The 11,870-nt window shown below is 49.8% G+C and overlaps 1 protein-coding gene across 3 annotated transcripts in view; it reads right to left on the bottom strand.

The window, feature by feature from the left end:
• Positions 1-461: 461 nt before the first annotated feature.
• Positions 462-11,870, bottom strand: part of LOC105739397 (translation initiation factor IF-2) — a 65,737-nt gene continuing 54,328 nt past the window's right edge. The window contains exon 4 of one of the 3 annotated variants that reach the window (XM_030818515.1): positions 462-836. In XM_030818515.1, the coding sequence (XP_030674375.1) occupies positions 469-836 (368 nt within the window). In that variant the 3' untranslated portion in view covers positions 462-468. Of the gene's footprint in view, positions 837-10,885; positions 11,813-11,870 lie in introns of those variants that run through there. The other 2 variants (XM_030818521.1, XM_030818530.1) reach the window with 2 other exon arrangements.

The following is an 11,870-nucleotide window of genomic DNA, read 5'->3' as shown; positions in this document are numbered from 1 at the left end:
TGACAGCCCTTACAGGCAAAGCCTCACTCTCTAGGGCCTGTCCCTTCCTGTCTGCCAGTCCCCACAGGGTCTGCAGGGTACCCAATCTCGCCAACCAGACTGGAAGCTCCCCAGGGGCAAGCAGCTCATCTCTTCCATATTCTCACCGTGTTTAGCAAGGATTGGCACTTTAGAGCATCTCCTGCTGCTCAGCAGAGATGTAGTTAGCATCTCTCTATAGTAGCACTTTCTGAGTCCCTTCCTGGGGGAACGAGTCTAGACTCTGGGGTCCAGAGGAGCAAGCAGGCTGAGAGGCAAAAAGGGCACAGAGGAATAACCAACCCTGCCCCTGCAGTAGAGCCCTGGGCAGAACAGGCCATGACCAACCAGGAGCCAAGGTCAAAGGCCCCAGAACAAGGGCCAGTGCGCACGACATGCAGCCTGACCACTTGTCTCTTTCGGCAGGACTGGAGATAGAAGGCTGAATCATTAACAACTTTCTTTTATTAAAAATGTACATAAGTAAAAGGAACATGGTGTAATTGTACAAAGAGTAAGAAATACAGATGAGCAAATAACACGTATTAAAGCCACCTGCAGTATACCACCCAGAAGTAACCAGGCTATTGAATTTTTAGAGTCTGGGGTGCAAACACATTTTTTCACTCCCTTGTGCATATATCTGGGAGCTCTGCCATATACAGACACAGACGCGGTATCCACAGGCGATGCCTCTGCTGGGAATGCTGCAAGCAGGAGTCTATCCTTTCCTGGTACTGGCTCGGGGCCCCTCAGCACCTGGGTCTCTCTAGCATCCAGGAGTCCAAAGGCCCAGCTGTGCAGGCTGCAGAGGTGATCTAGAGTAGATTAGGAGGTGCAAAAGGCTTGGAGATAGGCTGACCAACTGTTCCAGTTTGCTTAGGACTGAGAAGTTTCCCAGGATCTGGGACTTTCAGTGCTAAAACTGGGAAAGTCCCAGGCAAACCAGGGCCAGTTGGTCACCCTTCCTGAGGGCCAAATCTTTGTCCAGCCCCTCCTGCCCTGTGCTCTCCATCTGCCCTCCTGCTGGGGTTCTGGATCCCCCATGCCCACACCAAGCAGCCCAGGGACAGAGGCCTGGCTGGGGCCTTGCCTCCCGTGGAAGCTCCAGCAAGTTTTAGCCTGAGGCCTAGGGAGGGACAGGGGAAGGGGAATAAATGAAGGCAGACAGTCTGTCATCACCCAAGAAAAGGGCCAGGTGAACTATGGCTGTTAAGGGCAGCTAGGGATGTACAAGTAGAAGGGTTCCAATACTTGGCTGGCCACCCCTCCAGCCCTGGAGCTGAGTGTGTGGTCCCCAGAGGCCTCAGAGCTGGAGAAGTGCAGGGTGTCTGGATTGAAAAGCCTCAGCTCCCTGGGCTCCCAGAGCCCTGGTGCCTCAGGCCTTATCTTCCCCCTCCTCCATCTCCACACTCCCTGGCACTTCCTGCTCAGCTCTTCTCTACCTAAGACTGGGAGCAGAGGATGAAGGAAGAGGAATCCAGGACAGACCGAGCTGAAAGAGGAGCAGGCAGGTGGGAGGGGACTTGGGCAGAAAGGACCTCTCTGATAGTGGCGGGAACATCCTGACTGTGGTCTGGCCCAGCCCGCTGTCTATGCCTGAGGATGCCTGAGGATGGGGGGCCCTTGGAAAACTCAGAAGAGAGGCTAGGTGTGGAAGGCAGAGTATTGGTCCACAGTGGAATAAAGAGGTCCATGTCCTAATGCATGAGCCTATGAATATGTTGCTACATGGCAAAGAGGAATTAAAACTGCAGATGGAATTAAGGTTGCTAACCAGCTCATTTGCAAATAGAGAGATTACCCTGGATTATTGGTGTAGGCCCAGTGTAATCACAAGGGTTCTTAAATGAAGAAGAGAGAGGCAGAAGGGTCAGAACTAGAGAGATCGCATTGTGAAAGACCTGACCAGCCAGTTCTGGCTTTGAAAGTGGAGGAAGGGGCTGTAGGCCAAGGAATGCAGGCAGCCTCTAAAAGCTGGAAAGGGAAAGGAACGAAAGGGATTCTCCACTGGAGCCCCCAGGAAGAAATGCAGCTCTGTTGACACCTTGAGTTTAGCCCAGTGAGACCTGTTTTGGACTTCTAACTACAGAACTATAAGAAAAGAAACTGGGGCCAGGTGCAGTGGCTCACACCTGTAATCCTAGCACTTTGGGAGGCTGAGGCAGGCAGATTGCTTGTGCCCAGGAGTTTGAGACCAGCCAGGGCAACATAGTGAGACCGTGTCTCTATAAAGTATACAAAAAATTATCTGGGTGTGGTAGCACGTGCCTTTAGTCCTGGCTACTTGGGAGGCTGAGGTAGGAGGATGGCCTGAGCCCAGGAGGGAGAGGTTGCAGTGAGTCAACATTGAGCCACTGCACTCCAGCCTGAGTGACAGAGCAAGATCAAAAAAAAAAAAATTGTGTTGTTTTAAGCCCCTGTTTATGATAATTTGTTAGAGCAGCAATAGGAAACTGATCCACTGGGAAACCATTTGGGGGATGCAGCTGCCCAAAATCCCAGCGCGTGGGTTGGACTCAGCCTCACAATGCTCTACAGCCTGTCTGCGAAAGACTCCATTCCCTCTGGGAGAAGCTCAGACTCTAAAGCCCTGGGCAGGGAATGGGCCTCCATGGCATGGAGGGGGTCAAGAAGGATGCCCCCCAGGATGGTGCCTCTGCTGGACCTCTCTATAGGAAGCAGCTGCCTCTTTGAGCCCCCTCCCCAAACCTCAGTGAGCTGAGGTGCTGGCTCTGAGTGTTCCTGGAGGTCCTAGGTTCTTCCCTGAGGTCAGGCCACCTAGGAAAGTTAGTCAGAGGCCACAGGGCTTGGCTTAAGACTCCCAGGAAGGAGTTGCATGGCCCCTCCACACATCCATAATACTCATAACACTCTCAGTCCTTGGCCTTACTAAGGGGATACTAAGGGGACTCAGTTTAGCTCTGGAAAAGCTAGGACTACTGGAAAAAAAGTTTAGAGGAAAAAAATAGTTACTGGATGTCAGCCAGATCTGCATAAAGTCCCTGCTGTGCCACTTACTAGCTATGTGGCCTCAAATAAGCCACTAGACCTTTTGTAGCCTCAGTTTCTTCATCTGTAAAATGGGTATAACATCATTTGTCTTATCTGTCTCACAGGGTGTGTGAGTCTCAGGTGAGATAACACACGGGAAAACATCGTGCTGCACAACTTGATATGCAAACAGTAACAATCACAACCCCACATGCCTTTTGATAGGGTGAATGATCACAGCATCCTGTGTCAGGGAGGAAGGGGTGAGCGCAGACGCTTCAAAACTCTGTCTCACCCATAGGCAGGAGGGTGTAGCCTGGCCAGGGGAGAAAAGGACCCAGCCACTGCCACCGCCCTGCAGCTCACACCGGATGTGCGACAGAGCCACCATGTAGCCCCACAGGATATCCTCCAGCCACTGCAGACTGTAGGGCTTTTTTTTTTTTTTTTTTTTTTTTTTTTAAGAAAAAGGTTTTCTAGTTTCTTCTGCATTAAAAACAATCCCTCCTTCTCATAAAGCACAATTTTACAGAGGAAAAGGGGGACGTGAAACTATACACAATTCAAATCTAATTAATGTATAATTTTTTTGTGGAATACAGATGGAGGGAATACGTCACAATACTAAAGGTGATTATCTTTGGATGGTGGGATTACAGGTGATTATATATTTTTTATATTTCTATAGTTTAAAAATGTTCCATGATGACCTATAATTACTTTTACTTATTTATTTTTTGAGACAAAATCTCACTCTGTTGACCAGGCTGGAGCGCAGTGGTGCAATCTCAGCTTACTGTAGTCTCGACCTCACAAGCTCAAGTGATCCTCCCACCTCAGCCTCCGGAGAAGCTGGGACTACAGGTGCGTACCACCACGCCCAGCTAATTTTTTGTAGAGACAGGATTTCGCCATGTTGTCCATGCTGGTCTCAAACACCTGAGCTCATGTAATCCTCCTGCCTTGGCCTCCCAAAGTACTGGGATTATAGGTGTGAGCCACCTTGACTGGCCTATAATTACTTTTATAATCAGAAAAAAAATTATAAATAAATATGAAAAGTGCCAGGAACTTTCTTTTGTGGAACCACAAACTGGGCTCAAGGAATCATTTGAGCTCAGTTCTGCAGGGGTGGGAGTCTTGGCCCGGGCCCTGGTCCTTGTTGTGTGACCCTGGAGACTCACTACCTTCCCTCCCTGGCCTTTGTTTGCCTGGTAAGACAAGATGCTGCACAAGATGCTCCCTAGGGTCCTTTGCAGCTTAATAAGTAAAGTATTCGCCTTGGTCTCATTCATCCCAGCTCTTTGCCCAGCTTCCAGTGACTCCTCTGTGCCTGGAGAGAAGGGCAAGCGCCTTACTCATGCCTTGAGGTTGCTGACCACTTCCCTCACCAGCCTCGCTCCTTCCAGACCTGCCCTGGGAGTCCCTGCCTCCTGGCCTTCACCTGCATCACAGTCTGCACTTCTCAGAGCCCTGCCCTTCCTTGAAGAACAAAGCCTGGCCAAATTGTGTCAGCCTGCTGGCCTGCAGTGACCCCTGCTTACGTCGTACATAACAATAGCTATAACTTATTGACATTAACTTCAGGTCACATAGCAAAAGTGCTCTCATTTAAATCTTAGGCCACCAGAGGATCCATAGACTAAAATGTTAACAGCATCTCCTGGAGTTGTGGAGTATGGTGACCCTATGTGATCCTCCTGTGCCACTGAGAGATATATTATTAACCCAATTTCACTGATAAGATAACTGAGGCTCAGAGAGGTCAAGTAACTCACCCATGGTCACACAGTGGATCCATGGCAGAGCTGGGAGGTGATCCCTAGTCAGTTCCCTCCAAGTCCAGGATTTTCTCACTCCCACAACGGTGTCTCCCTTAATGACTCTCACATTCCAGCCTCTGAGGGCAGGAAGGGTATGTTCTGAGTTGAACACACAGAGAGCACTCAATGACATCTGGTGTTGAAGATGTTAATCATGAGTTCAATCAAGGTTTATTATTCAATCAACAAGTCTTCCTAGTGTGTCTGGGAGCTCTGGGGGCCAGGGACAGGTCTATTGTAGTTCAGCATTGTATTCTGGCCCCTGGTGGTTTCTGGCACATAGCCCATGCTCATTAAATGACATAAATGATTGTCCATTCAAATAATAAAACAATAAATAAATAATACTAGCTAACAGGTATGGAGTGCCTACAAGCCAGCCACCTCAGGGAGTTTCCAGGACAGTTGAGGAGAAACATAACACTGTTGACAAGAGCTACAACATAAGGTTTTACACCAAAACAGTGTCTATGTAAATAGTGTCTATCAAAGAGAGAAAAATGATGGGCAGACACCCTGATCCTTCCCACAGTGCTGGAGGCCATGCCAGCCACTGTCCCCATTACAACTTGCAGATACTGACTGCCGAAGCACACAAACTGAATTTTCCATCTGCATCCATGGTTCTTCTGTTCAGATCGCATCTGGATACTACTGTTGCCTCTCCCGACTGGATAACCAGTCTGCTGAGGGCCAGAAGATGGTGAGATGGAAACTAGTCATGTTTAGCTTGGAGAAGAGAAAGGAAGACCGTCTTTAACATCTGACAGGTTGCTCTTCCCAAGAGGGGCCAGTGGGCAACAGCCATGGTCAACAGCTCCAGGCACCCCTGAGGAAGCCTGCTCCAGCTGGCAGGGCTGTCTGGCAAGGGACCAGTCCCTCCTCTGGAGAAGGGGTGAGCCCAGTGGGCGGCCTCTCCAGCAAGATCCTATAGAGACCTTACTCTCTACAGTGCACACTCCACATGCTTGCTCACTTGACAAACACTTATAACTGTCACCCTGGGCCCATTCCAGGTTAGGGACATAAGGATGAATAAAACAAGGTCTGTACCAGTAGAGAATGTCAGTCCCCTAGGGGAGAAAGTCAGGAAAGCCTCATCCTGAGCCTTGGACTCCTTACTGTGCATCCTGTAGGCTCCTGTCTCAGCCTCTGCTGAAGGCTATTTTCTTCCTTATATTCTGCAGGGACCAGGCATATGGCAGCTAATCAACAAATACAGGCATCCCTGAAGAGGGTATCCTGGGATAAAAGCCCCAGTTGAATCAGTGCTATACAGGGGCCAAATGGGGCTGGGTCCCAGGCAGGGTCATTTGCAGGGGTCTCTCTGCCCCTTCAAGTCCTGCCAGACAGGCCTTGGTCATGGTTTCTTCCTGCCCCTGTTCCCCTGACCACAGTTGATCTTCCCTGGCTGTTATGAAATGTCAAAGAATGTCCTGCAATCGTCAATTCCATAATCATCTTTATCTTCTGTTCCCTCTGAGGCTCCTCAATCTGCAGTAACAGCTGTGGTTCAGCAAGCAGTGCAGCACTCTGGAGTGCTGTTCTGAAACAGGGCCGGTGTGGGGCAGAGCTCACCTGCTGCCCTGTCCATTCACTGTGCTATTCAGGGCTAGAGAAGATTCATGTGCATATATGCTTTTTAAAAATTGTGAAACAATAATTATGCAGACAAATACACAGAATATATGTTCAGTTTAACAAATAATCATAAAGCAAATCTCTACGAAACCACTGCTGCTCTGCAGTGACCCCTGCTTCCCCCTAAGTCGTGCATAACAATAGCTACAACTTACTGACCATGGACTTCAGGTCACACAGCAAAAGTGTTCTCATTTAATCTTTGGCCACCAGAGGCTGCATAGTCTACAATGTGAACAGCGTCCCCTGCAGTTGTGGAGTGTGGTGACCCTATTGGATCTTCTCACACTACTGAGGGATATACTGTTTTCTGTAGAGATGTCCAGCAGAGGCACTGTCCTGGGGGGCATCCTTCTTGATCACCCCCATGCCATGGAGGCCCATTCCCTGCCCAGGGCTCTAGAGTCTGAGCTTCTCCAAGAGGGAATGGAGTCTTTCGCAGAGGGGCTGTGGAGCCTTGTAAGGCTGAATCTAACCACGAGTAGGGATTCTGGGCAGCTGCATATCCCAGATGGTTTCCCAGTGGATCAGCTTCCTGGTGCTGCTCTAATAAATTAACATAAACGTAGGGGCTTGAAACAACACAAATTTCTTTTCTTATAGTTCCGTAGGTCAGAAGTCCAAAACAGGTCTCACTGGGCTAAACTGAAGGTGTCAGCAGGACTGCATTCCTTCCTTGGGGCTCTAGTAGAGAATCTCTTTCCTTTCTTCCACTTTCCAGCTTTTAGAGGCTGCCTGCATTCCTTGGCCTGTGGCCCCTTCCTCCACTTTCAAAGCCAGCACTGGCTGGCCAGGTCTTTCACATATTGAAATCTCTCTGCTTCTGCTTCTGACCCTTGTGCCTCTCTCTTCTCCATTTAAGAATGCTTGTGATTACATTGGGCCCACCTACCCCAGTTTCTACCCAATAATCCAGGGTAATCTCCCAAAGTTAAAGAGAGAAAACAATACTAGCACCCCCAAAGCACCTCCATGTTCCCTTACTAATCACAACTCCAACCCTCCCTTGTGCATGAGTAAATAGACATTTGTAATAATTCCGTGCTTTTTGTAGTTTGACCTCCTCTGCATGTATCCTTAACAATACAGTTCAGTTTTGCCAGCTGTTAGATTTTTGCTACAAAGAATTATACTGTATGCATTCTTTTGTAGGTTTTATTCATTGATGAGTCATTCGTTATTACAGTATTATTATCCAATATAACAATATTACAGTTATTGCAAGTCGCTGTAGTTCATTTCACTCCAGGAACACTGCACAATTTATTTGTACTCTCCACTGTTGATGGACATTTGGACATTTTCTGGTGCTGTGTGGATATTCTGGTGCACATGGGTAAGAGTGTGGTTAGAGAAGATTCTGAGGAGTGGGACTTTTGGTTTACAGGGTATATATATGTTTTCATCTTTTAAAAAATTTTATATTATTCATTTTTTTAAAGACTAGTCACTGGGCACGGTGGCTCACACCTGTAATCCCAGCACTTTGGGAGGCCAAGGCGGGCGGATCACGAGGTCGGGAGATTGAGACCATCCTGGCTAACACGATGAAACCCCGTCTCTACTAAAAATACAAAAAAAAATTAGCCGGGCTTGGTGACAGATGCCTGTAGTCCCAGCTACTCAGGAGGCTGAGGCAGGAGAATGGCGTTAACCCAGGAGGCGGAGCTTGCAGTGAGCCGAGATCGCGCCACTGCACTCCAGCCTGGGTGACAGAGCGAGACTCCATCTCAAAAAAACAAAAAACAAACAAACAACAACCAAAAAGACTAGTCAAGTGCAGTAGCGAGAAGGGGGAAAAGAGTAAAACAAAGAGTTCGATCTGTAACTGACTGTGAAGTCAATTGAGATAATTCACTACCTTCAGATCAGCCATGTTTTCATCTTTACCAGATCACTTATATGCTTTTTTTTCTTTACTTATATACTTTTTAATCCTGAAAGTGTTTCTCAGGGAAACAGTGGTATCACACCCAGTTGTTTAGGTAGAAGAAATGGGGTATGTCTGCCCTTACAGTGTGACCTTCCCACCTTCTGTCTTCAGAATCCTGTCCCCTCCATCCCAGATAGCCCTGTGCTCTCTGGAACCCACAGGCTGGCCCCTCAGTAGCCTCCCTACCTTGCAGTTGGGTGGGGGATGGGAGGAGGTCAAGAAAGAGGAAGTGAAAACCAAATACAAGGGCTACAGAGAAGTCCGGTCCACAAACCTCAATGTTTCAGCAGCACACGCTGTGAGAAAGGAACGTGCAAGCTGTTTGTGGAGCATGCCTTGGGGGTGCCAAGGCCACTGGTGCAAAGGTGTACTTCTGGACATAAGTCACTCCACACAATGCTCACCCCAACCCTGTGAGGTACCGTACTGTCATCCCCATGTCACAGAATGAAGACACTGAGCTGTGCGGACATTGAGTGTCTGTCAATACAGTGCAACGGTTAATAGCATGGGATCTAGGCCTGTTTAAATTGGGTTTAAATTCTGACTTCCCCACTTACTAGTGGTGCAGTCACCTGGGCCATTACTGACTTCCTTTGGCGCCAGTTTCTGCACCTGTAAAATGGGGCTAATTGGCTCACAGGGTTGTTGAAAGAGGTAAAAGATGTAATGTGTAGAAGGAGCTTAGTCAAGTGCCAAGCACAAGGGAGAACCCAGTGGAACTAAAATGAGCAGAGCTGTGAAATGATGACCATTATAGAGTCCAAGGTTGACAGGGTGGAATGGGGGGTTGTCCTAGCAAGCTGGGACCAGGCCACCAAGGTCCTGGTTTGGTGCTGTGTGAGAATGGAACGCTGGCCAGGTGGACTCTGAAACGTGGGCACCTGGGCAGTCCTCCCATCGACGTTGTCTACCTTTGTCCAGAGCTCTCTACCTATCTGTGGTTGCTTCCAAGGGCGGTGATTTCTGACAGAGGCAGCTGGACCTCGGCACATGCAGAAGTTTCAGCTCAGCATCAGTGCTGGCCTTCAGGAGGCCGCATTGGCAGGCGGCAGCAGTGGCAGCCAATGGGCAGCAAAGCTTGTTGCTAAGGTCACTGTGAGCCTTATTTGGCGACATGGGGCTGACCCTGCATTCACCTCGGAGAACCCTGGGAAACGCCAACCACAGATGTGAAATATGAACCTCTCAAAACCACAACTGCATTTCCTTTGAGAAAAGATTCGGCTGTCCTCCTCTCCAGCCTGCCTCCCTCCGCTGGATGCCTTTTGTACAGTGGCTCACTACTGCAAGAGGCAAGAGCCTAGGCTACAAGAAGAGTCTGCCACAAGCTAGTCCTGCACAGGCCTGGACAGGGAGAGGGCAGGGGCTGCCGTGCAGGCGGCCCCAGGACCTAGCAAGGACCTCTAAGGCTTCCGTTCACACCCAGCAGCTGCCAACTCCTGCCCAGGCCTCCCCCAACACAGCCGGAGGGCCTGTTCCTGGCCCCACTTCCTGCAGCCTTGGGAAGCCAGCTAGCTTGAGGAAGGCGCGTGGCACTCACGGAGGAAGTGGGCCTGCACTGGGGCTCTCACCATCTGCACCAGCCACACCACTTCGGTGCAGCCTGGAGCTCAAACGGTTGGCGGTTTCAGTTTTTCACCTCCCTTTGGTGCATCTTCCAGCTTAACATTAAATAAGTAAAACTGTTGCTCCACCCCAGACAAATGTGGGAGGGAAGTTGCGTCTTCAGTATTTCCCAAATAATACTTACTGCTCCCTCCCATTCATACAGCACCTTCGGGTCTGGGAGCTGTGCTCACATCTGCCATCTCATTAGATCCTCACAACCCTGGCAAAGGTAATGACTGAGCTCACGCCATGTGTCAGGGACATGAATGAATTCACAGAATTCACTGTAATTGTCCCCATTTTACAGAAGAGAAAATGAGACAAAGAGAAATTCAGTCATTGGCTCAAGGTCATCACATAACTGGGATTTTCTCCCAGATGGCTGAGTTCCAAAGTCTGCCTTATTCTCTTCTGCTACATTGCCTCCGTGGTACATACACAAGAACGAGTTCCATTTACTGATGAGAAAGTGAGGCTGAGGTGAAAGGGTGGTGTGGGGCCTGAGGTCAGCGTTGCTTCATAAGTGCACATCTCCTCCCAGAGGATGGTCCACCAACGTCCTTCATCTGCCCTCCCCCTTTAAAAACCACTGTCGGCCCGGCACGGTGGCTCGTGCCTGTAATCCCAGCACTTTGGGAGGCCGAGGCGGGCGGATCACCTGAGGCTGGGAGTTTGAGACTAGCCTGACCAACATGGAGAAACCCGGTCTCTACTAAAAACACAAAAATTGGCTGGGTGTGGTGGTGCACGCCTGCAATCCCAGCTACTCGGGAGGCTGAGGCAGGAGAATTACTTGAACCCAGGAGGCGGAGGTTGCGATGAGCTGAGATCGCGCCATTGCACTCCAGCCTGGGCACCAAGAGTGAAATTCCATCTCAAAAAACAAACAAACAAACAAAAACACTGTCATGCCCCCAGCGCCAGCTTATCTCCCTTTCTTTTTAGGTGTGGCCCATGGAGCTCAGTGCCCTGCCTATCTGGAAGAGGCTGTGAAGCCCATCTATATAGGTAAGGGGGGTAAAGCAAGGGCTAGGGAGAGTGTGCCATGTGGGACACCTCCCCCTATCACCTCCCCACTGCCTGCACACACTGGGGACAGTCAAAGCATTCCTCAGGCTGGGGGTAGGAGCTGTGGGCGGAAGTGCTGGGGCATCTGTCCACAGAATCCCCCCCTGAAGTTGCTCGGAGGGGCTGGGATGCAGTCCAGACACTGGGGAGCCTGATGCAGACCCCTCGCTGGAGCACTGTCCTCTTGGGCTCTTCAGGCCTGCCCTCACTCATGAACACATATTTTTTGTGTGTACTTCCTGCATGCCAGGCACTACCCAGGCACCGTGGATGCACAGTGAACAACACAGACCAGGTCCACGCGTCACAGACTTCACTTCCCTGAGGGAGGGGCAGACATTAGGCAAATAATCACACGGATCTCTGAAAAGCATAGCTCCTATGAGAGGGTGCAACTTCAGGGGTCTTAACCTACAAAGGAGTGTGTGGGATTAGGGGGTTAGGGCAGCTGTTCCCAAGGATGAGACATTTCAGGTGAGGAGAGGAATTGGGTGGAGTTGGCAGGGGGGCTGTTCTCGGTTCTCCCCGACTGCCCTCCTTCCCTGCGTTCCAGTCACTTCAGGAAATCTGCCGCTTCCATGAGAGCTTCTTTGGTGGTGTCTTCCAAGCTGCTACAAAGCGATGCCTTTGCCAGCTGTTGCTTTCAGCGTTTGTGCCTGAGTGAGCACAGCCGGTATGAAATGGCCCAGACTAACCGAGAGCCAGGGCCCCTCCTAAAGTACCTCTGAAAAGAGTTTTTCAGCATAAGCATGACATTAGCTTTTCCTAGAGAGGAAACCACC

Source organism: Nomascus leucogenys, chromosome 2, assembly GCF_006542625.1.
Source record: "Nomascus leucogenys isolate Asia chromosome 2, Asia_NLE_v1, whole genome shotgun sequence".
Lineage (NCBI taxonomy): Eukaryota > Metazoa > Chordata > Mammalia > Primates > Hylobatidae > Nomascus > Nomascus leucogenys.
Note: the sequence above shows the minus strand (reverse complement) of the source record. Positions and strands in the feature narration are given on the sequence as shown.